The 25,151-nt window shown below is 45.3% G+C and overlaps 1 protein-coding gene across 2 annotated transcripts in view; it reads right to left on the bottom strand.

The window, feature by feature from the left end:
- The window catches only part of LOC148506659 (mitogen-activated protein kinase kinase kinase 3-like), a 223,137-nt gene that overhangs the window by 143,769 nt on the left and 54,217 nt on the right, over positions 1 to 25,151 (bottom strand). The window contains exon 1 of one of the 2 annotated variants that reach the window (XM_088446421.1): positions 24,473 to 24,799. The exons of the other annotated variant lie outside the window; for it this stretch is intronic. Within the exon in view, the coding sequence (XP_088302547.1) occupies positions 24,473 to 24,535 (63 nt within the window). The 5' untranslated portion in view covers positions 24,536 to 24,799. Of the gene's footprint in view, positions 1 to 24,472; positions 24,800 to 25,151 lie in introns of those variants that run through there. 2 annotated transcript variants of the gene reach the window in all.

Below are 25,151 nucleotides of genomic sequence, written 5' to 3' on the forward strand. Positions count from 1 at the left end.
ACATGGGGCCTGATTCAGAGCCGTTCGCTATTTGCGGTCGTTCGTTCAAAAACAAGGGGTGGCTATTCAAATGATCCGTTCGCAAATTGCAGTCTGTTCACCTCTAAGTCTGAACGAGCGAGCAAAACATACGCTCGTTTATTTGTTAAAAACGCCCCCTGGCCGCTCGCACCATACGTCATGTCCGCTATTTATTAGATTAATCGAGTACATCGACCATCGTATGAACTGCTCGCTATTCTTGTGGTTGGTTTTTGCTACCACAATCTTGCGAGCAGTTCTGGCTATAAAATAACCCAGTGACGTGGTCAATGACGCTGCTGTATTAATTATGCACACCCATAAAACGCCCGTTTTGACCTTTAAGCACGCCTGCGTTCGGATTTCCACTCCCCATTTTCAAGCACCTTCCCCTGTTACCACCCACATACGCCTCATTCTGTCACTCAAAATAGCAGGCATTCGCTATATTGCGAGCACATGAATTTCGGCCGCACTGACTGGTTCGCGCATGCGTATAACGATCCGTACGCATGCGCAGATGTGCGAACATCGCTCGGAACGAGCGTATTGCCGCTAGCGAGTGGCTCTGAATGAGGGCCATGGTCTTCAATGTTGTCTGCAGAGTGATAGCAGGGGGTGATTCAGCTACGGTATACGTTTAGGAAGCCGGCGGACGGAATGCCGACAGCCGGCTTCCAGATAATTTAATCCCGACGAGGGACGAATGACAGGCGTCTAAATCTAGACTGTCATTTTACCGCGGCTGTCCGCTGCGGCGCCTGGCATCCCGATCGAGCGGATGCCGGGCGCCGCAGAGGACAGCCGCGGGGGGGGGGGGAGACTTGGGAGAGTTAGGTTTAGGGCTCCCGGGAGGGACTTAGGTTTGGGCAACCCCCCGGGAGGTTAGGGTTAGGCTAGGGGGAGGGAGGGTTAGGGTTAGGCACCCCCCCGGGGGACTTAGGTTTAGGTGGCGGGGAAGGGGGGGTTAGGTTTAGGCACTTAGAGGCGGATTAGGGTTAGGCACAGGGGTGGGAGGTTAGGGTTAGGCACCCTAAAGGAGGGTTAGGGTTAGGGGGAAAAATAGGTTAGTTTATACTTACCTAGGGACGATCGGGATTTCCTCCTCTGTCGGCCAGCCACTGTCGGGATTTGAACCGCCGGCCAGGGGTCCAGCGGTAATTCATACCGATTCCTTCAGCTACAGATGCAGTGACTCGGAGCTGTAATGCAAGCAGGAGGCATAACGCCTCCTGCTGCATTACCATATTACAGCTATCGCAGCTGCTAACTTGTTAGCAGCTGCGATAGCATATCCGTCCGCAGCTGAATCATCCCCTCTGTTCTGCAGTGATTTCTGAAACTTAAGTGATTTTGGAAGCTATACTGATTTCTGTTCTGTAAGTCATCCTGCTCCTCATATACCTAATTCCAATCGGTATGAGAATACGCTGCCTGCACACTGTCATTTACTCCTAATGTGCATAGTTATCCAGGTTATAGGCGAGGACAATGTAAAAGAAAAAAATGAAGGCTGCAGGTGTACTTCAGGGTCTAGTCTTCAACCTGGGCAACACTGGGTATCCCAGCTAGAACAAGATAAGAGTAAGGGGACACTGAGGCTGTCTTCCATTCCATGTGGCACATTAATACATTTTTATGCATATAGAAATGTGATTTACCATTTACAGTGCACCTGATCCTCTCAACCTAGAAGGACATGTGGAAGTTAGGTTTCTATGCAATGACATGCTGGAACGCTCCCTATGGGCACAGGGCCTGATTCAGAGCTGGAAGCTCTGACCAGAGAGCTCGCTCTGAATCAGGGCCCTCCTACCTCAACTTGGAGCGGCCTTATGGACGCTCGCATAGCTGTGGGTTACCACCCACAGCTTATGCGAGCGTCCATGATGATGGTCGCGATGGTCAAGACCATCGCGACCATCGGGCTTGCGACGGAGACCCTGCGGTAGGGTCTCGCTGCCGCAAGCCCTGGAGTGATTTTGGCTCTATCAGAGCCAAAATCACTCCCACTGACATCACTAGTGATGTCAGTGGGGCCGGACCCAGACGGTAGGCGTTCCCATGGGAACGCCTCCGTCTGGCAGCCATGCCCCCGGCACGCCCACCAAGGGGGGCGTGCTGTCAATCAACATCGACAGCACGCCCCCTTTGGTGCGAGACCCGGAGCGACGGCTACCCCGTCGCTAGCCGGGTATCGCGCATGCGCACGACGGAGCTCCCTCCGTCGTGTGCATGCACATTTGGGTACAATCGACCCGCTTGCGAGCGTCCTGCGCTCGCGAGCGGGTCTGAATGAGACCCACAGTCCCTACCGCTTTAATCTTTTTTAACCGTCTTGTCCCATAACACAAAATGTCACCACAGCACGAAGTGTATAAGTGTGCCCAGCCCACATTTACCAAGGCAGACCTGATCAACAACTCCCAGCCAATGGAGCAAAGTTTTTTACTGCCACATTTGTTGCCATCTTAATGCGCCAAGCCATGCCATTCATCCGAAAAAACTAGCACATTCCTGCAAAAATAGTTTCTGCAGCTTCCTAAATGAGAATTCTGGTTTGCACAAAGTACAAGTTATGAGAAAAAAAATAATTGAAGTGGAAAATACAGGACGCAGAGAGCACAACTGAACCATACCTGCCTACTTATGCATTTCAGGCAGATTGTGAAAGCCGCACCTATGAGAGGCAGCGGTAAAGTGGGCGTGTACAGCTACATCTGAGAGGCGTGTCATAATACTGACTTACATCCAGTGGCGGATTTTACCTAGGGGCTGCGAGGCTGCAGCCCCCCAGTAAAATCCTCCACTTCAGTGAGCCAGTGCAGTCTGTGTGGGCAGAGGCGCCTCAGGGGCACATCACTGCACACTTTAAAATCATAGTGTAAAAATAAAGCTGCTCAATACTTGGTTGCTACATGCATGAGCAGCTACAACTCTTTCATTTAACGCTCTTTGCACCTTGTTTTCCCCAAATCCAGCTAAATCTGCACCACTTGGCTGGGTGTGCACCTAACGCTAAGGAGTCTATTTACCAAAATTAGGTTAATAATATTGTTTATTTTCCATTGCTGCTTACTGTCGCATTATCGTGGGAGTAGTTTGCCAGGGCGGCTGAGCAATACTTAGCTCCCTGGTGATGCTGTCTGGCTTTGACTTCCAGTTGTGGTTTCATTACTAATAAAAAAAATAAAAATAAAGATTTTGTAATAAAAATGTTTAAACCCTTTCTCGGTTTCATAAATATACTGGAAAGTTTATTTTCTATGCCTCAAGAACACAGGCTCATCAGAAATAAGAGTACGTATCCTAATGCAGCTGGCTCTCAGAGTGTAGAGCCCCAGATGACATCACTGTAAACTTTGTACAGGGAGATAAACCAGTGACACTGGAAAGTGTAGCTAGGACGCAGTTACAGAATAGTGAAGTTCTGAGCTAACATATCCTGTGGGGGAGGTCCAGGTCATAAGCTACACACTGTTAAAAACTAATTAATCATGGAACGCAGGCAATAAACTTCAGGGCAGTGCCAAGGGTAGAAACATTATGTACTATTTTTATGCTGTTTCAGGCATTTGTTAGCCAATAGAAAACACAAGAAGAGCAGTAACAGATACAAACATATAAACATACACTAGCAGCATAATACAATACAATGATCTATACAGAAAAAATAATAAAGCGAACTGGGATATTGTTACTGCTTAAAAGAACGGGGCCATTTTACAGCACATGTACGACGTTGAACACTGTAATCACTGTCTACTTTATCATGTAGAAAATGACATGAGGGAAGAAATGTATTAAATGGAGCCTCTTTTTTTCCCTATATTAATGCAGTTGCACCTACAGATCTGCCAGGACTGCACAACCTTGGAACTGATAATAGAAAGTCAGTCGACCCAGTTTTGTGGATCCACCTGAAAATCCATATACTGTGGTAAGAAGAATGAAACGTAAATGCAAAGTCCAACCATCTGCTATACCAGTTTAGGACCTCCCCCATAATCCATTGCCACTTCTCCATTTTAATCCAAAAATACTAATATTTATTCTAAATTTAAACATAGGGGACAGTGGGGCTGTCTTCATTGTATGCATAACTTGCGTGTTTCAGCATTTTGATTACATTTATTTTCGTTTTTGCATATAGGTGGAAAAGTAGAAGCACTGCCGGCCAACTCCACAACCCTAAAAACCAAGAGCATTTTTGCAAAAAACATGTGACCTGACAGCAGCACATGTCCTAGTCTCCTGGGCCAAGTGTAACTGTATAGGAAATAAAAAAGACGACTGCCACTCAATCTGAGATTGGCTATGTACCATGTCGGCCGGTCCCGACATAATAATATTGCCTACTTATTCAAAAGGCCCTGAGGTTGACCGCTGTGCTACAGGTATGGCTTCATAAACAAAACTCCAGCCAACTTGCTCTCCTGATTAAAACTTATCAATACTTTTTGTAATAAACGGTATGATTGTTGTATTAGAAATTGTCGGTAAATAGCTCTACTAGGGGTGGACAATAAGCGGCCCTTCAGCTGTTGTAGAACTACACATCCCAGCATGCCCTGTCACAGTTTTGCAATTTGGTCATGCTAAAACTGTTGCAAAGCATGCTGGGATTTGTAGTTCAACAACAGCTGGAGGGCCACTAATTGCCCACCCCTACGTTTAGTCAGATATGTAAACAAGCAGGAATACTACAGACAAGGCCTACTGATTCTTGCACTGGAGAAGAGAAAGTTACAGCATGTGATGACAGTGTGAGATTCATGATGATGGTACATTACCTGGAAGTTGTAAACTTTTATCTGAATAAAATAAAATAAAAATCCATGCTCAGCAGATGTGGAGGGCTATAAGGTTATTTTCACTTTTTACCTTTCAAGGATCAGAAAGTGTCTGGGGTGGGGAATTAATGTTACGTGGTTGGGGTGATATTAATTTTATGTAAGAGCTAGTGTGGGGGTATTAATGTGTAATGTAACAGCACAGGACATGGGTTCCATAACTGTCCTACATATCATGTACTGTAAATGCCTGGATACCAGCTCACAACTGCAAACTCCTATATATTTTAGCCCATCATCATAAAGGGGGATTTTTTATTTTTTCCGGTAACTAGGGTTTTCTTGTGAAAAAATACTGTCTTCATATAACTTTATTGTTTCTGCCATATTAAAAGCACTTGTACATCGTACTATGTTTAGCAGCCAGGCCAATAAAATACTGCCCAGGTGCAATGTTCCCTTGGGAGAATATGTACGTGATGTAAAAGATTTATTTTGAGCAAAAATATATATAAAAACTGTGCTGGTGTACCTCTAAAAAATCAGTCAGAGTTAAAAGGAGATATATATATTAAATAACCTAACTCATAACAATTTCATAAAAACATCCAAACATAAAAACAATATAACTAAGTGTCTTACGAAGTAATTTCACTCAAATTGTTTTCTCTCAGGTATCTAAATCAAGAGTTCCTGTAAAGTGTTCAACATTCGGCCCCCGTACATTACTGTTCCAGACAGTTGTAGTTCTGTTACTTACTTCTCTGTATCCAGTCTTATTGCACTATGGGGCTCATTTAGCAGTGTATGGTAATGCACTCCTGATAGTCGGGAATCTGTGTGTGCACAGGATGATCGGACGCAGAGCAGCAGCATATTGTCCATGGTCGTCAGTCTGATGCCGTTTGGGGACATTTTCCAAAACGGAGACGTGTCGCTGCCGTTGTAGGGGAGGTAAGAGGCCAGGATCTCCGTCTGCAGATGGATATTTCCTGACCTCTTTCGGACATCTGCAATGGCCGGCCTGTGTGACCCCATGGTCACTCAGTCGGCCACGTATCACGCATATGATCTGATGCTGCACCCATGGACGCAGCTCGGATCATTAATGCATGCAGGAGGCATGACACCTCCTGCTACATTAACATAATAACAATGATGGAATTGCAAAGCTGCTTGCGTGCAGCTTTGCAATTCCATCCAGTGCTGAATCACCCTCTATGTGCTATAAATAAAGTGGGTGCAGGTAAAAAAGCAGGTCTCCAATGATCGCTTGCCGTCAGCTCCTACAATTGCAGTGACTTATAGAGAGGAGCATAATAGTGTGTGCTGAAAACATATGATGGGGCTTACCTGCTCTTAGGAACTCATTCATACCTGCTCGCTAGGTGCGTACACTCGCACCCGGCGTATGCAAATTGAGCACACACCCAGCAAGGCAGGCGATCGCATGGCAAGGCATAAGCACGCCCACTATGTCTTGGCGTGCGATCGCTTTGTGTAAGCAGACGCCCACCAGCCTGTCTTAAGACGCCCACTTGTGCACGTCATCTCCAGGAAGTGCATGAAACCATCGGTACATCGGGTACCATCGGAAGCGAATGCAGCACTTGTGGTTGACTATAGCTTACCACAAGCACTGTGAGCACTTCAGTGTGAAATACAACCAGGTGCCTGTTAATTATGCTCGCCTCTGAAACGGTATTAAGACGCTCAGGCAGGCATGCGTTCGCCCCTCCATCCCCCCGTTTATAATGTCCAGCCCCTGTCACCACCCACAAACGTCTTCTCCTGTTTGTGGCTCGCTGGCAGTCTATGCGCAGCGAGCGAACGCATCCGAGCTTTTGCACTGGTTCGCGCACGCGCACTGCGATGCATTAGCATGCGCAGAATGCAAATATCGGCCAGCTACGAGCGAACGCTTCTTAGCGTCCGGGTCTGAATCAGGTCCACTTCACAGTGCTGTATATCCAAGTCAATATCTGTAGCACTGTTCAATTAGTCAAGCGCAGAGACCGGGAGCTGCAATATGAATGCACAGTTGTGGTCTCTCAGCAGCGCGGCATTACAGAATGGTGAGCTGCGGCAGCAATACGTTCCGTCCATCACTGTAGACTTTTTCAAGCTGAAAAGATTTTTTTTTGTGCAGCTTTTCATAATAGGTCTACCTGCAATTGTGTGGTAAAACTGATGAAGGCAATACATTTATGTCATAAAGCCTCATTAAGGATAATAATGATGATCATAATAAACATTGCACTGAGCAAAACCCCCTAAACATATGATGAGATAAATGTTCACAGTTTGTCCTTAAGGGTATAATTGAGGATAGAAGGTCAAAGTAGCACGCAACCTTAAGTCTAGCACAAAGATGTGTCAGAGCAAATATACATACAAATGTAACATCGACTGGAAAACTGCTCAAGTTTCGTATAAGTGCGGAGCTTATTCTTGGTAAGGAACATATCACAAGGAATGTATTGTCCTTACTAGGTGAAAATTCAAAGAGGCCTTGTGTTAACAGGCCCTTACTTTACTGCACCTGTGCGTGAATGCCGGTGATCCACATCTCATAGCGCAAGGGACTATGGGCCTGATTCAGACCCGATGGTGGGCCATTGCACACGCGCGTGCGCAATCCCCATAGCGAGTGAGAACTTCACTCGCTCCAGGGCTCGCTACAAGATGTGGCGGCTACCGATGTTGATCGACAGCTCGTACTGTTTTGTAGGCGGGCAGGGGGGGTGGCTGGACAAACGGGAGCGTTCTCGAAGGAAAGCCTGCTGTTTGTGGGCGGCCCTACTGACATCACTCGTGATGTCAGTAGTAGTGGACTTCCTGCTCTATTAGAGCAGGAAGTCCACTCGGGCTTGCGAGACCTGAGACCCTACCACAAGGGTCTCCTCGCAAGCCCGATGGTTGCGATAATCACGACCATCGCCTGGCCGCCCGCTAAAGCTGTAGGTGGTCACCCACAGCTTAGCGAGCGGCCTGGGGGCCGGCTTAAAAACAAAACAAAAACAGGCCGCCCTGATTCAGAGCGAGCACTCACTATTTGCGAGCACCTCTGAATCAGGCCCTATATGTATTAAACTCATGCAGCTTAAAACACTTGTGCAAATCTTACAATTTATACATGATGCACAAATTACAACCCACAGGTGCACTTGAATCTAACTTTAAATAATCCAAGTCACTTTCACCAGAAAGAACTATTTATATTGCAGTCTACCTAAGTGCTTTGCGTACTTTAATTTCTTACATGTTTATCCATCACAGGGAAGACATTGCATTAAAAGTGAAGGTAAAATAAATAAATAAATAGCATTTGTGTGCATGTAATAATAATAATATCCAGCACTTCTAATACACTGAACTGCCCCCATCCCACGTCCAATGTGAATGAGATTTAACTCTCCAATTACCACATTACCGAAGGCCTGATTCAGACCCGGACGCTATTTGATGACGTCCGTTCCAAAAAAGGGGCCGGCTATTTAAATTGAGCGATCGCTCGGTTTTTCTTACCGCAATCACTGCGAACAGTTCAGGCTAAAAAACAACCAAGTGACGTGGTCGATGATGCTCCTTTACTAATTATGTACTCCCATTAAACGCCCTTTTGACCGCTAGGCACGCCTGCGTTCGGATCTCCACTCCCCCGTTTTCAAGCACCTTCCCCTGTTACCACCCACAAACGGTACATTCTGTCAATCAAATTAGCAGCCCCTCGCTGTTTTGCGAGCGCACGATTTCCGACTGCGATGACTGGTTTGCGCATGCGCATTACGACCCATTCGCATGCGCAGTTGTGCGAACATCACTCAGAGCGAACGAGCGGCCGCTTACGAGCGGCTCTGAATCAGGCCCCGAATCCGCAAATTGGGACTTTCTGGCCTAAATTACACCTGGTGCACCGAGGACCACTACTGCTGCTTATTAATGCCTCTTTATTGGGCTGTCCACGATAATAAATATGCTTGTTAATCACACCTGTTCTGTTGTATCTCAGAGTTTGTTTAGTCTGTTATTACTGCTGGGAGTGTCTGATGTTTAAAATACTCCCACATAGAAATACTTTTATTATAGAAGAGTCAGTTCAGTGTGCTGAGCAAATAACCCATCTAGAGTGAATGCTGTGTGATAATAGTCACTACCTTTTCTGGGCAATGTACCAGCATACCTGATGTGCATGGGAGAGTTTCAGTGTACTTTGTGATATGTGCATAGGAGAGTGTACTGTGGGTATGGGAGAGTGTGCTGTGTGATTTGTGTATAGGAGAGTGAGCTGTGGGTATGGGAGAGTGTGCTGTGTGATTTGTGTATAGGAGAGTGTGCTGTGTGTATGGGAGAGTGTGCTGTGTTTATTTGTGCATAGGAAAGTGTGCTGTGTGATTTGTGTATAGGAGAATGTGCTGTGTGATTTGTGTATAGGAGAATGTGCTGTGTGATTTGTGTATAGGAGAGTGTGCTGTGTGATTTGTGTATAGGAGAGTGTGCTGTGTGATTTGTGTATGGGAGAGTGTGCTGTATGATTTGTGTATAGGAGAGTGTGCTGTGTGATTTGTGTATAGGAGAGTGTGCTGTGTGTATGGGAGAGTGTGCTGTGAGATTTGTGTATAGGAGAGTGTGCAGTGTGATTTGTGTATAGGAGAGTGAGCTGTGGGTATGGGAGAGTGTGCTGTGAGATTTGTGTATAGGAGAGTGTGCTGTGTGATTTGTGTATAGGAGAGTGTGCTGTGGGTATGGGAGAGTGTGCTGTATGATTTGTGTATAGGAGAGTGTGCTGTGAGACTTCTGTATAGGAGAGTGTGCAGTGTTATTTGTGTATAGGAGAGTGTGCTGTGGGTATGGGAGAGTGTGCTGTATGATTTGTGTATAGGAGAGTGTGCTGTGAGATTTCTGTATAGGAGAGTGTGCAGTGTTATTTGTGTATAGGAGAGTGTGCTGTGGGTATGGGAGAGTGTGCTTTATGATTTATGTATAGGAGAGTGTGCAGTGTGATCTGTGTATAGGAGAGTGTGCTGTGTGATTTGTGTATAGGAGTGTGTGCTGTGGGTATGGGAGAGTGTGCTTTATGATTTGTGTATAGGAGAGTGTGCAGTGTGATTTGTGTATAGGAGAGTATGCTGTGGGTATGGGAGAGTGTGCTGTATGATTTGTGTACAGGAGAGTGTGCTGTGTTTTTTGTGTATATGAGAGTGTGCTGTGTGATATGTGCATAGGAGAGTGTGCTGTGTGATATGTGCATAGGAGAGTGTGCTGTGTTTTTTTGTGTATAGGAGAGTGTGCTTTGTGATATGTGCATAGGAGAGTGTGCTGTGCGATTTGTGTATAGGAGAGTAAACTGTGTGATATGTGCATAGGAGAGTGTGCTGTGTGATATGTGCATAGGAGAATGTGATTTGTGTATAGGAGAGTGTGCTGTGTGTATAGTACAGTGAGATATGTGTAAGGGAGAGTGCTGTGTTACGTGTGTATGGTAGAGTGTGATGTGCATATAGGAGCATGTTCTGTGGGATGTCTGTGGGATATGTGTATAAGGTGTGATGTGTATATTGAAGAGTGTGATGTGTGACACAGTATGTGTATGGGAAAGTTGTATTGGTCTTTGTGATGTGCGTGTATAGGATAGTGTACTGTGTGATGTGTTTATGGGATAGTGTACTGTGTGATGTGTGTGTATAGGAAAGTTGTATTGGACTTTGGTGTATGTGTATGGGATAGTGTGATGTGTGTATGGGAAAGTTGTATTGTACTGTGCGATGTGTGTATGGGATAGTGTACTATGTGATGTGTGTATGGGATAGTGTGATGTGTGGTGGGTATATGGGATAGTGTACTGTGTAATGTGTGTGTATGGGATAGTGTACTATGGGATAGGTATATGGGAAAGTTGTTGTCAGGATGCGGCCTGGGATCGGGTGCAACTCACCTCCACGCCGGCGTCCTTGGGCTTAGGTGTTCAGTCGGTGGGAGTGGAGGTGAGTGGTGACTGAGTATTCTCCCCAGGGTCTGCTAGGGCTTCCGTGCATGCGTCCTGGTTCCCAAGGTGCCGGGCATGGACGTAGCTATGTTGGTGCATATCACCTGACTAGTCTCTCCCAATGGTAGTCCTGCGGTCACTCAGCTGATCCAATGACCAGCTACCTAAGGGTATTTAAGTCTGACTCCAGGAACAGGAAACTGCTGTTCAACTTCACTATTCCAGTGATTGTTATGCTCTCCGGTGTTTTCCACAAAGTATCTCCAGTGTGTTGTTTCAGCCCTCACGCCGACCTCCAGGGTTACTTGTATTAGCTCTCATGCTAATTCTCAGCATGTTACTTTAGCTCTCTCACAGAACTCCAGTGTTTCATGTAACAGTTCCTGTGTTGTCTTTCAGTGTGCTGCTCAGCTCCCAAGCTGCCTCTCTGTGTTACATGTGTCAGCTTTCAAGCTGACTACTAATTTAGCTGTCTAGCTACATCTCTGTGTTTACTTCGCTCCTATAGTGGATTATACTGTGACTGCTTCTCAGGCTCCGCAGTGTTCCTCTCCAGTTAACCCTCCTCATGACTACCACCACTTTTCAGCTATTCATACCTAGTGCTGACTACCTTCTGTTCTCAGTATTTCATATCAAGTACTGACTACCATCGATTCCCAGTGTTTCATTCCAAGTGCTGATTACCATCGATTCTGTGTCTCTTTCCAAGTGCTGACTACCATCGATTCTCAGCATCTCATACCAACTATTGATTACCATCGCCATTCAGCATCTCATACCAACTATTGATTACCATCGCCATTCAGCATCTCATACCAACTATCGATTACCATCGATTCTCAGTGTCTCATTCCAAATGCTGATTACCATCGATTCTCAGTCTTATACCAAGTCCTGATAGCCATCGCTATTCAGCATCCAATACCAGGTGCTGATTACCAGTGCAATTCACATATCATTCTTTGGAGCATCATCCTTGCCCATCAGTGCTTATATAGTCCTCCCATATCTATCTGTGTGTTTTCTCCAGGTACCTGCCTCAGGGGCCGCGACCTGTTCACTTGGTGCAGCGAAACCCACATCCCACTTGGAGGGGTCAATGCTGAATACCACAGAGTGGACTAGACTCCGCGCCCTGGGGTAGGTCTCGCCAACACATGGGAGAGACATATGAAGAGGACGTATATATTGCCTTTTCGTTTCCATCCACCGGCTACCCTTAGCCCACCAGCCCAAGTTCCTGCAGCTGAAGCCTATATACATCCGGACATGACAGTTGTATTATACTGTGTGATGTGTATATGGGAGAGTTGTTTTGGACTGTGTGATATATGTATGTAAGAGCTTCACTGTGTCATGTGGTGCGTATGTCAGTGTGCTATATGTGTGACGTGTTTGACAGGGTGTAAGTGTGCTGTTTGTAACCCAGACTACAGGGACGTGCAGTCAGGGTAGTCAGAGCCTCCCCTGTCATACTCCAGAGATTTGATATCAAAATTATTTGAATAATACAAATAAGATATGTATAACTTAAAAACAGCTTAATGGTTTATTGTAATCATTTTTATAGTTAACACTCACCTGCTTTGTGAAGCTCCCTCGGAGAGGAGAGATGGGGCAGCAACAACTCAGCCTCGCTTCTGTATAGTCAGACACTGCTTACACAGCTGAGGGCGGGGCCACACCATGGGCAGTAAGCTGCACAGAAAGAGAGCTAATAGAGGCATGCCCCTGAGTATGGGAGGCGTGCTTTGTGCACTGATGGGCACCTTGGATGTGTCATGTGACCAGGAAGTGCACTGCATTGTTTAGAGATGAGCAGCAGCAAGAGAAGACACAGTGATGCAGGTAGGAGAATCAATGGACACTGACGAATAGTGTAGTGAGGGGAGAGTTACAGTGAGTAGGGGGTGAGACAGGCTCCCAGCACTCAGACCCATCTCCATGTGTGCCTCCCCAGCCATTGACCTCACCGCACATCACTGCTGGACTAATGCTGATTAATTGCTGTAATTCTGACCAAATGAACCCCCTCAGCCTCACACCCACAGACATTATTTTAAACTGTGAAATACGCAATTGAAAAGTATTAAATGTAAATTTTAAAAAATTGTTAAGAAATTGGACCTTTATAGTTTATACACACTTTGAAACAAGCTTTAACTTTGCATCAGTTTCAAAGTTGTCTGCAGCATTCCGAGCCATTAATGATGGGCAAACCAGTGCATATGCTGTAGGGAAATTTGAGAAGCATTAATGAATGTGCCGCTAATGCTTTGTAAAAGTGAGGACAATGTTTTGTCTATGCTCTTAAGCATCATTGTTTTTCAACACCGGTGTTTACAAACTGTTAGTGTGCTAAGTGATGTACAGAGGAAGTCTCAGTGGGCCTGATATGAATGTCTCAGATGAAGACTTGGAGATTCGGGGGAATGCTATTGTCATTGCACTGCGACTGTGAATGAGATTATTTAGGATATTTTTATATCCTCCTCAACTTCCAACAATTGTTGGGTGCCCTCCGCATGAAACAGATAAAGGGTACAAAGTGCCGGCGGCGGCACTCCAAATAAATGAAACAGGATAATGGGTCAAACAACCTCTACATCTGAAGTCAAATATAGAGGTCATTTGACCCATTATCGTGTTTCATTTATTTGGAGTGCAGTTGCCTCTTTGTACCATATATATATATTGTTCCCGCTAAGATTAGGGGCGGGCAGGGCGCACTGGTACGGGGGCACCAGCGCATGTGTGGCTAAACCGTGCGTGTCCGAAAAGGGAGAACAGCCCCGCCGTAGTCACTGATGGGGACGTGACCAGCTGGCACCGTCACTAATGGGGGTGTGCCCAGCACCTACAGAGGTGATGGGCTTCCCCGAAGCTCTTCCTTAATATGAATAGATGCGTCAGAATGGCAGTGGCCAGGCTCTTCTAGCAGGGCGCCGCTAAAAGGGGCCAGGGTGCATTTTGCCTTAATAAAATTGGGCAGGCAGCACTCTCTTGATTTTAAATGTGTAATACAGCTTTGGTGCAAGATCCATAAAAAATCAACACTCACTCAACTATCTTAATTTATTAGATATGATAGGATCAGCACGCAAAGTGCAACTGAATAGAAAGCTGACCATTGTGATGTACTATGCACAATAAATGTAAAACTTCTTCTATTCAACTGGTACATCTGATCCTATCCTATCTAATAATTAAAATAGGTGAGTGACATATATACACAGTATATATATATATATATATATATACATATATATACATACAAACACACAGTAGAGAGAGAGAGAGAACATTAAAACCACCTGCCTAATATTGTGTAGGTTCCCCTCATTCCACAGAACAGCTCTGACCTGTCGAGGCATGGACTCCACAAGTTCTCTGCATGAGTCCTGTGGTATCTTGCACCAAGAGGTTAGCAGCAGATCCTTCAAGTCCTGAGAGTTGCTCGGACAATTTTCCAGCACATACCACAGATGTCCGATCAGATTGAGATCTGGGGAATTTGGAGGCCAAGTCAACACCTTGAACTCTGACATGTTCCTCAAAACATTTCTGAACAATTTTTTTCAGTGTGACCGGGTGTATTATCCTGCTGAAAGATGAAACTGCATCAGGAAATACAGTTGCCATTAAGGGATGCACTTGGTCTGCAACAATGTAGGTAGGTGGTATTGTACGTGTCAAAGTAAGATCCACATGAATGCCAGGACCCAAGGTTTTTCAGCAGAACATTGCCCAGAGCATCCCACTGCCTCTGCCGTGATTCTTCAAGACCAGGCCACCGTCATCTATTGCTTCATGGTCCAGTTCTGACACTCACATGCCCATTGTAGATGGTTTCTGTGGTGGACAGGGATCAGGATGGGCACTCTGACTGGTCTGTGACTACACAACAAGCTGCGATGCACTGTGTGTTTTGACACCTTTTAATTATAGCCAGCATTAACTTTTTCAGCAATTTGTGCTACAGTAGCTCTTCTGTGGGATAGGATCAGACTAGCTAGCCTTCGCTCCCCGCACACATCAATGAGCCTTGGGACCCATGGCCCTGTCGCCAGTTCACTGGGTGTTTTCCTTCCTTTTAGTAGATACTGACCACTGCATACCAGAAACACTACACAAGTCCATGGGGGAGATGCTCTGACCCAGTCATCTAGCCATCACAACTTGGCCCTTGTCAGAGTGTCCAGATCCTTACGCTTGTTCAGTTTTCCTGCTTCCAACACATCAACCTCAAGAACTGACTGTTCAATTTCTGCCTAATATATCCCAACCGTTGACAAATGCCACTGTAACAAGATAATCAATGTTATTCATTTATATGTCATATGTCAATGTTATGGTTGACAAGGGCCAAATTGTGATGACTGGGTCAGAGCATCTCCAAAACAGCAGGTCCTGTGGGGTGTTCCCGGTGTGCAGTGGTTAGTACCTTCAGAGGTCTTGTGGAGTCCTTGTCTCTAAAGGGGCCTATCCATTAGGCGACTTGAAAGTTTGAACATCTAGTGTTCAGACCTTCAGGTCGCCGAAGTGCGGTGCCCGCACTGAACAGCGTTCACTGAAAGAGCCCGACCTCCTGTCTCTGAACATGCCGAACCTGACGAGCGTCGTCAGGTTGATGGGCATGTTCAGTAGACAGTCGAGGACGGCAAGGACCCAGCATGCACGCGCATGGCTATATAGAAGTGTAAACCTGCACTAATACCAGCAATCAGACATGCGTTTTATTTCTGTAACTTGCACCAGATAGATAACACTGCTGATTGGTGGCTGTAGCTAGTGTTTATGCATTCACCCTCCAGTCAGAAGTATTGAATCTCATCTATACCACATTATACATAACTTTTATCATCTGTTGGTATATAATAAAATGGAACATCGACAAAAGAGGAAGTGACTTTTTTGCACAATCAGTCATTTACGAGTCGGAGAGGAAGTCCGCAGAGCCCTGGACAGGTTTAACGACTCCTGCAAGATCCTTAATACATTATCATTGCTATTTATTATTTATCTTTAAGCCAGTTTTTGTGCACAATGTATTAGGAACCATTAAATAGGAAAATAAAACATGTGAATGATCTCTGGGATTGTTCCCTTTTCACAAAATAAGGCCATTAACTGTTTGGCACAACATTTACCTCCACAGGAAGGACCTGGAAGTGTATGCCTAAGTTTTTCAAAAACAACAAACATCACACTGTGGAAAATAATGTCACCAGTCAGAGGTCGGCCTACCGCTAACCTCTGTGCTTAAACAATGCATGGGACATCAGCTAGCGCCACATGAGAAGTACGGTCAGTAAAGGAAATAACCACAACGGAGATTGCAGTAGGGTATACCGACAAATAGAGACATGAAAACTGTGACACAAGTTCCCTTACACATGGTGTCATTTATCAACAGGCAGAGCACTCCCAAAGTATTGGTTCAAGCATCCATTTTGTGTAGTGCATGACCTGTTCAAACTACAGTATAACTATGTAGGTTTTCTTCTCTGCATTGTAATAACTGGGTTACATAGAACATGTGGTTGTTTTACAGTACTAATGTTTGGGAGGTCATTGGACACAATTCCATTGACCTCACTGTGTTTAACATTCCACGTAAGTATTAAATGGAGCAGTCAGCGATCAGAAAACCGTAGTGCTGCTTCAATGTTCCAAAGCACAATTGAATGGACATGGGGACATTGGAAACAATGGTTTCCATTTTCTATCCAGTTTGTCTGTAATGTAAGAGTTTAAATGATGGGACAATGGAAGAAATTGATAGCAGAGGGTGTGAGAAGGCAAATTCTTTGTACATTTTTTCATTTAGTTAAGATTCAAGCTACTAATTGCGATTTTTAATTAACTTGTTATGAAATTACAGTAAGATGCCAGGTAACTCTCATGGCAACACAGTTATACTGTATATGACACATTATGCAGTAAGCAGAGGGGCTTTGAAACACTTTCCTCTCAGCAAGCACGACCCCACCACCCCCCACCTCCTGCCATCACATGACCTCCAAGTAGCTCAGTGACTGACTGGCTCTTACTCATAGATCAGGTTATACTATCTGGGGAAGATGCATAAACCATATAAATCTGCCATACAGATTGGTATGCAAATTTACAACTGCATTATAGGATAACATCCTGCTATAATTACTTTATAAATTCATGTACAATAACTTAACTTTCTTTAATACATCTGTATGATTACAGCTTTAAATACAGCAATGCCTAATTACTAGACACAGTGGCTGGTTTTTGTTTAATAAGATCTGTCCCAAGCGAAACTCCACAATTTCAGTTGTCTTCCACTCAGCAACATACATCGGAATAAAGTGGCCCCACTCCTCTTAACCTCCACACAGCAGTGGTAAGTGCACAAGGGTGCTTTACACAGCCATGTTTATTAGGCTAGACAGTTTTGCACATATATGCTGTTTGCCTGCACACAGAAAACAACACACACTTTAAGTCCCTAACACAAGAACCCTGATTCATTCCCTGAATGCTGTCAGCAGCGTTCAAAGTGCGAAGCAGGGCTTGTATGTGGGGAATGTATTACACATGCTTCCTGATATGTGCAGGAAAACACAGCCTTCCCTAGGGCAATATACATGGGCAGGCAAAGCACCCATATGCTGTTAGCATTACAGCCGGGAACCACAATGGACCTCTTGTGTATATGACCCCATAGCAGCCCCACGGGCCACTATGCTATTATTACATCCCTGCTTGCCCAGCATGCTGGATTATGAATGTTGGCTGGTGAAACACCTAAAAAACACTGTCCAGTAGCAACGACTTCCAGGGAACTGTTCTCACAAGTCAGGATTTATTTATGACTCAGGGGGGAATCCTTATAAAAAAAACGATTCTATGGTCAATTGTGTGGAAAGGCAATGTGCACGTAGCAACCAGATCATGTCATTGTTCTAATGCAGTGGTTCTCAAACTTGGTCCTCGGGACCCCTCACAGGTCACATTTTCCAGGTCACCCAGCAGGTGCACAGGTATACTCATTACTCACTGACACATTTTAAAAGATCGACAGATGGAGCTAATTATTTCACTTGTGATTCTGTGAGGAGATCTGGAAAACATGCACTGTTTGGGGTCCTAAGGACTGAGTTTGAGAACCTGTGTTCTAGTACAATTCAGAAAATGAAAGCTAACATCTGATTGGTTGCCATGGGCAATGCTAGATATTTATGCAATTGTTTCATTTTTTGGGGGGGCTGAGGGTGATATATACCACAGGATAGGGTGTTCACAGATCTCATAGTCTTGGTGCTCAAAGACAATGATCGTTCTCTGAAATCACATCCTGTACAAGTGAGAAGTAGACTTTTTACTTACAGAAATGTATTGTTGCTCTCTATGATGTGACTAATTTATTACGTTTCCTCATGGAACATCCTTATAATTAATCAGCCTCTTCAAAAAGTGGATTGTACTAAACAATTGAATTTGCTTGGCAACCACTTTACAACACAGGGTAGATGTAATAAGCCTTGGGGAGAAATAAAGTGGGAGTTCTCAAAGCAACCAATCAGCTTCTGTCATTTTAAAGCCTGTGCTAGATAAATGACAGTTAGAAGTCAATTGGTTGCTTTGGGGGAGATGTACATAGGCTGGGTACACATTAGATGATGCAATGGACGATTTGCCATTTTCCAATGGATCGGAACGATAAATCATCCACATCGTCAAATGTGTACGCTCTATTGCGTGCTCCCGCGTGTCGTTTGTCACATCTTCAGATCGGCCTGCAGAGCAGGCCAATCTGAAGATTCAGGCTTGTGGATGCGGCGGGGATACGACATATCGTAAACCAGATCGTGCAGTGTAGTGTGTACGGACCGTCCGATATATCGTTCGACCATGTCCTTGGGTACACTCATCATCCAGCTTTCCCAGCTTAAGTCTTGGAGATAGAAAAAGTGGAACGAGATAAAGAGGTCTATGTACTAAACCTTGAAGACAGATAAAGTGGATGGAGATAAAGTACCAACCAATCAGCTCCTGACTGTCACTTTATAGGCTATGACTGAAAAATGACAGTTAGGCGCTGATTGGTTATCACTTCATCTCTCTCCAAGGCTAAGTACATCTACTTTATCTCTCTCCAAGGCTTGAAAAATCTCCCCCTAAGAATGACCAGTGATATGGGGCCCCATATAAGAACGAGTAATAACCTATTTAGCACTCGTTTGTGACACAAAAAGGAGTTATGACATCAGTTCCATATCACCGCGGTTTATAAAGAAACCCTTACGCCATCTATAGATGGCGTAAGCGGTACAGTCCCCATTGTGAAGCTTTCCTGACTTCAGTGAAGCCTTCCAGGCTTTGCCACATCCCAGGCAGGTTAAAACACGATGTGCTAGCGAAGACATTCATCCCACATGCGCATTAATTAGTAACCCATCTCTGACAGCCTATCACAGCAGAGGACGCTGTTGAGCAGGAAGACACCGCTGGACCTCACCGGATGGGTAAGTGATATTAAATACCAGCGGTATATTAGTAATTATCACTGTGAGCTGCAGTGATACTAAACAAAATATGCTGCTGACCAGGGGGGTATCCATAGTGGATGCAGGGTGTGTGGCACACACGGGCCCCTGGGTCCATAGGGGTCCGAACTGCACACCCTGCACCCATATTATCTAATACTTACCTCTCCGAGTTCCCGCATTGGGTGTCTCAGCCCTGCACAAAACGTCAGAAAATGGCCAAACAAATGAGACAAAAAAATTAGACATGCTCATTTTTTATTGAGGAAAATAATCCAATATCACATATCTGTGAGTGTCAAAAGTATGTGAACCTTTGCTTTCAGTATCTGGTATGACCCCCTTGTGTAGCAATAACCGCTTCTATACGTTTTTGGTAATTGTTGGTTAGTCCTGAACATCGGCTTGGAGGAATTTTTACCCCATTCCTCTATACATAACAGCTTCAGCAGAAATATAGAAAATTGTGAAGGGTTCACAAACGTTCAAGCACCACTGTAATTGAGACCCCGGAGTAATGTTTTGTGCATACGGGTTCGCAGATTCATGATTTTATACGCCCCTGAAACAGTGAAGACACTCCTACGTTTTTGCCAGACACTCCCTGTTTCCTCCCCCAAACGCTCCCTGTCTGTCAATCACACTGCGGATACAGACTAGCAGCGTGCGATTACGGTAATGTAACTTGACATATGCACTGTGCGACTCAGACGAATGCGTGGTGGCAAAAAAAACCCGCTCGATTTTCAAAAAGATCATCACTGCGTTTGACTCTGAATTAGGCCCTGTGCCCCCAGGCAGAGATTATTAACTACGGATAAGAGGGTGAACCAAACTTTGCATTTCGCCAAGACTTTCAAAACAATGTTGGAAGCGTATTGTGAACGCCTCCCTGCAGCATATACAATTTGGGCCTGATTCAGCAGAGGATGAACTGGCTATTGCAACTCTCTTATATGGTAATTCAGCATCGGATCATCTGCATGTCCATTGGCTGGCTAAGTGACCCATGGGATCATTCAAGCCAGCCGCTGCAGATGCTAGAAGAGGGAAGGAAATCTCAGTCAGCCGACAAAGATCCTGGCCTCGTCACTCCCCCACAATTGTGGCTACATGCCTCCGTTCTGGGAAACAGAGGCCGTCGCTGCCCCCTCCTGCCAAAGAAAAGGCAGCAGACTGTCAATCACTGACAGTTTGTTACTGAAATGCGAGCGATATCGCAGACCAGTACTGCACGTGTAGCATCGGTCCGGCGCGTGTGCAGATTCCCAACATCACATGGGAAGCCATGCCACCCTTTTGATTTTGCGCCAGCTGCCGCAACCATCATCATTAGTGTGTGCACTCGCACCAGCCCCATGCTAGGTGCAAGAGATCCGTCTATATACAAGCTTCCCTTCCCCGGACCACGACCCAGATAGGCACGGAGCATTAGATCCACGCTTACGACACTCACACAAGACATGGCGGTTCCGTGCACTGGCATTGTCACCACCCAGTTGCCGCCCTAAAAATGCCCTATTTCATGGAAACACAGATCCAGACGAGTTCCATCCGTCTTAGAATAGAACGGACATATGCAAAAATGCTCATGCGCTGTACACAGAAGCTCGCCAATTGCGCCCATTCACAGAGATCTGTGCGACTGACAATCAGGCCCATAATGTGCACTCCCAGAGAACTGCATTAGCGCTTATGAATGCTGCAGGCAACATAGACATTGAGGCAAGGGCAACGCTTCTCCGCAAGTGTGCTTCTGTGTTCAGGTTTATCCACTTACAGAACGTATTCACTAGCAGTGCTAAAAGCTAATTTACCGCATTTAAGCACGTTGAATGTGTAAGATGATTCCATGTGAGCAGCAGGTAGGCACTCCTACACGGAAGTAAGGGAATATGTAGCCAACCATACAAAGCGGCAACGTTAGCATTAGATAGAAAACATTCCAAATATGTCAACAGGAACCAAAGAAGGGTTAGTGATCTGTAACTCACTTCTTCTTATGTGTAATGCTGAGTATCCACTACGCGACATTACTGAGCGATTGCACGATTACGACATCTTAATCATGCAATCGCTCAGTAATCGGGCACAAATTGCGCACATTAATGTTGGAAATGACCAGCGATGCGCACTCCTACTGGCTGTTTCCGGCATCAATCATCGCCCGAACATGCTGGTGATCCTGACCATAACGTCACGTTGAGCATGTTAGGGGATGATTGATGTGTCTACACTGTACGGCTGAACAATCAGTGTAAGCACAGCACCAGACTGTGAAACGACTGCACGATTACAATGTCATAATTGTGCAGTCGTTTCTATGTCTGCTAGTGTATGTGCCCCGTAAGTGTGTTATAACAATGTAATGGGAGCTGCTGTAACTTCATGTTTCTAGAGCAATTGAGGTAAGAAACGGCCACATGAAACCAGTGAGAATGGAGAAGCATGAGCGGCTTAAGTTTTACTTCTTTCAAATTATACAATATTATAATTTCAGACTATTGTCTATTTATAGATGTATCTCATGAGCTGGTACATGCCCATTTTCTGAGGCATTTCGTACATGTTTATTTTACAATGTTAAAAAAGTATTGCCACAGTCTATAGTGCTGGGACTGTCAATCAATGTGATGTGGCGATATAATATCACTAAAGCAGTGGTCGGGGAACAGGGGTCAATTACCCCACATGCGGTAAAACTGAAATTCCTGGGGCTAATGGACGGACAGCCGGGCATGCATATGAATCATTCTATTGCATGCCTGGCTGTGCCGCAGGGAGGCTCTAAGCCGGACGCCCACTGAGATGTTATTACCAGCGGGCGCCCGGCTCCTTCCCTGCAGCACCGCGTTAGCCGGAGGCTGGAGTTCTCTTCTGAACTCCAGCTTCCGGCTCTCTCCATGCGCACTATGGAGAGATGTCACGACGTCTCTCCCATAGTTCCGAGGAGCAGCCAGGCGGACAGGACGGCGGCGGATGCAGGAGCGGGGATTAAGGTAAGTGTTGTACAAGCGGCACTACAGGGGCATTATATGGGGGCACTACTACAGGGGCATTATATGGGGGCACTACTACAGGGGCATAACTTTGCGGGCACTACTACAGGGGCATTATATGGGGGAACTACTGCAGGGGCACTATACGGTGGCACTACTACAGGGGCACTATATGGGGGCACTACTACAGGGGCATTATATGGGGGCACTACTATATGATGGGTAATGTCGGCGTATCCAAATATATTTTTGGGTAAAAGGTAAAAAAGTTCCCTGAACCCTACACTAAAGGGGTCTGGACCTGCATACAAACTGTCCAGCTTCACATGTACAGTTGTCCTAGGGGATATATTATAAAAAAAACACACAGCAAATCTCTGAATTATGACAAATAACATGCCCTAGAGACATTGTAGTACTCTAGTACAATGTGTGAATCACAAAGAGCTATTAGTTATGCTATATTGCCAATAACTCTTCAACAGACATATGCAGTAGGACAGTAGGTGCATGCCTTTATACCCTTCCCAGGCACATCACTGGCATAACAATGTCAGTAACACATTTTCAGTCACTGCTGCCCGCCAGCTGCAGCCTCACTGATTCCTGACACCACCCTGGTCTATAATGTATGATATCTTAATGTACAGCTCACTCCAGCAGCTTAAAACTGTTGTACAAGTTTCAAACTCTTTATTCCTGTATATATTCTAATGTAACAGCTCAAATCCCAAAGTGAAAAGAACTTGGTTATGAATAAATCAATAAATAAATTGATAGATACTGTAACTAAATAAATACTATGTAAAATTGATCAAAATGTCAGTTATAAACGCAATAAACATGCAAAAAAAAAGTTGTTGCATTTCTACACCAGTATTATGTGTGCCAGCATGTGTACTATTTGCCTACATATATTCTATTATGGGGGGCACACTGCCTGGGCATACAGCATGTTGACAGGAAATACAGTATGCAACAAGTTAGGCAAAGTATTCGCAGCTACAAGAGAGCAGGGTAATGTCTGTGTACTATAGGACAGTAAGTACAGTACGTGCTGGGACGGTAAGTACAGTATGTGCTGGGATGGTAAGTACAGTATGTGCTGGGATGGTAAGTACAGTATGTGCTGGGACGGTAAGTACAGTATGTGCTGGGACGGTAAGTACAGTATGTGCTGGGAGAGTAAGTACAGTATGTGCTGGGAGAGTAAGTACAGTATGTGCTGGGACGGTAAGTACAGTATGTGCTGGGAGAGTAAGTACAGTATGTGCTGGGAGAGTAAGTACAGTATGTGCTGGGAGAGTAAGTACAGTATGTGCTGGGACGGTAAGTACAGTATGTGCTGGGACGGTAAGTACAGTATGTGCTGGGAGAGTAAGTACAGTATGTGCTGGGACGGTAAGTACAGTATGTGCTGGGACGGTAAGTACAGTATGTGCTGGGACGGTAAGTACAGTATGTGCTGGGAGAGTAAGTACAGTATGTGCTGGGAGAGTAAGTACAGTATGTGCTGGGACGGTAAGTACAGTATGTGCTGGGAGAGTAAGTACAGTATGTGCTGGGAGAGTAAGTACAGTATGTGCTGGGAGAGTAAGTACAGTATGTGCTGGGACGGTAAGTACAGTATGTGCTGGGAGAGTAAGTACAGTATGTGCTGGGACGGTAAGTACAGTATGTGCTGGGAGAGTAAGTACAGTATGTGCTGGGACGGTAAGTACAGTATGTGCTGGGAGAGTAAGTACAGTATGTGCTGGGAGAGTAAGTACAGTATGTGCTGGGACGGTAAGTACAGTATGTGCTGGGAGAGTAAGTACAGTATGTGCTGGGAGAGTAAGTACAGTATGTGCTGGGAGAGTAAGTACAGTATGTGCTGGGACGGTAAGTACAGTATGTGCTGGGAGAGTAAGTACAGTATGTGCTGGGACGGTAAGTACAGTATGTGCTGGGAGAGTAAGTACAGTATGTGCTGGGACGGTAAGTACAGTATGTGCTGGGACGGTAAGTACAGTATGTGCTGGGACGGTAAGTACAGTATGTGCGCACAAGAATTACTCAGTAACATAAAGAGGGGAAATGATCGCACAATAGCTGGGATTTAGGAGTCTGGAGGGGCAGAGATACTGTAAGGTGCACTATACTCACTCTCACTTGTTGCTTGCTTGGATTGATGCCCCCCAGTAATCCAGCACCCAGTGGGGTGATCATACATACAGATCAAGGGTTTCCCGGCCGCTGACAGTCCATTCTCAGGTTTGGATGTGTGGACCTTTATGGCAGGAGAGATACAGTATAATCCACAGTGATCCTGCAAACTCCAAGATCCCAATAGATCACCCAGCAGGAAACGAGGGTACAGCACCGTGCAAACTGCAGAACGGCCGGATTTACTTTCCACAAACAAGAGAAGCGACTGAGAGCTCCAGCAGCAGCAGCAGACACGGATCGTCCAGCAGGGAAACTGCAGAAAGAAGTGTGATGTCAGCAGCAGGAGCAGCTCCCGGGGAGGCAGGAGACTACCAGCAGCAACGATCAGGAGCAGCCCACATAGGTCAGAGGCTGGCCGGCAGCAGCAGTACACTGACTCTCTGACTCTACTCTCTGCCGCCCCCCAGTGGCAATCGTGTGATAATGCGATATCAAAACTACTGTTAATTTCCACCCATTTGTGTACAGTATAGATAGCTGTATCATAGCAAATAGTCATAAGTCAGGAAGTACATCGCTAAAACAATAACAAAGCAAAATATATATATATAATATAGTAATAGAGGCATACTATTGAACAGTTATATGTGCATTAGTGTCATTGGGGTAGGTCACA

Source organism: Taudactylus pleione, unplaced genomic scaffold (assembly GCF_031769625.1).
Source record: "Taudactylus pleione unplaced genomic scaffold, aTauple2 ptg000398l, whole genome shotgun sequence".
NCBI classification, from domain to species: Eukaryota; Metazoa; Chordata; class Amphibia; order Anura; family Myobatrachidae; genus Taudactylus; species Taudactylus pleione.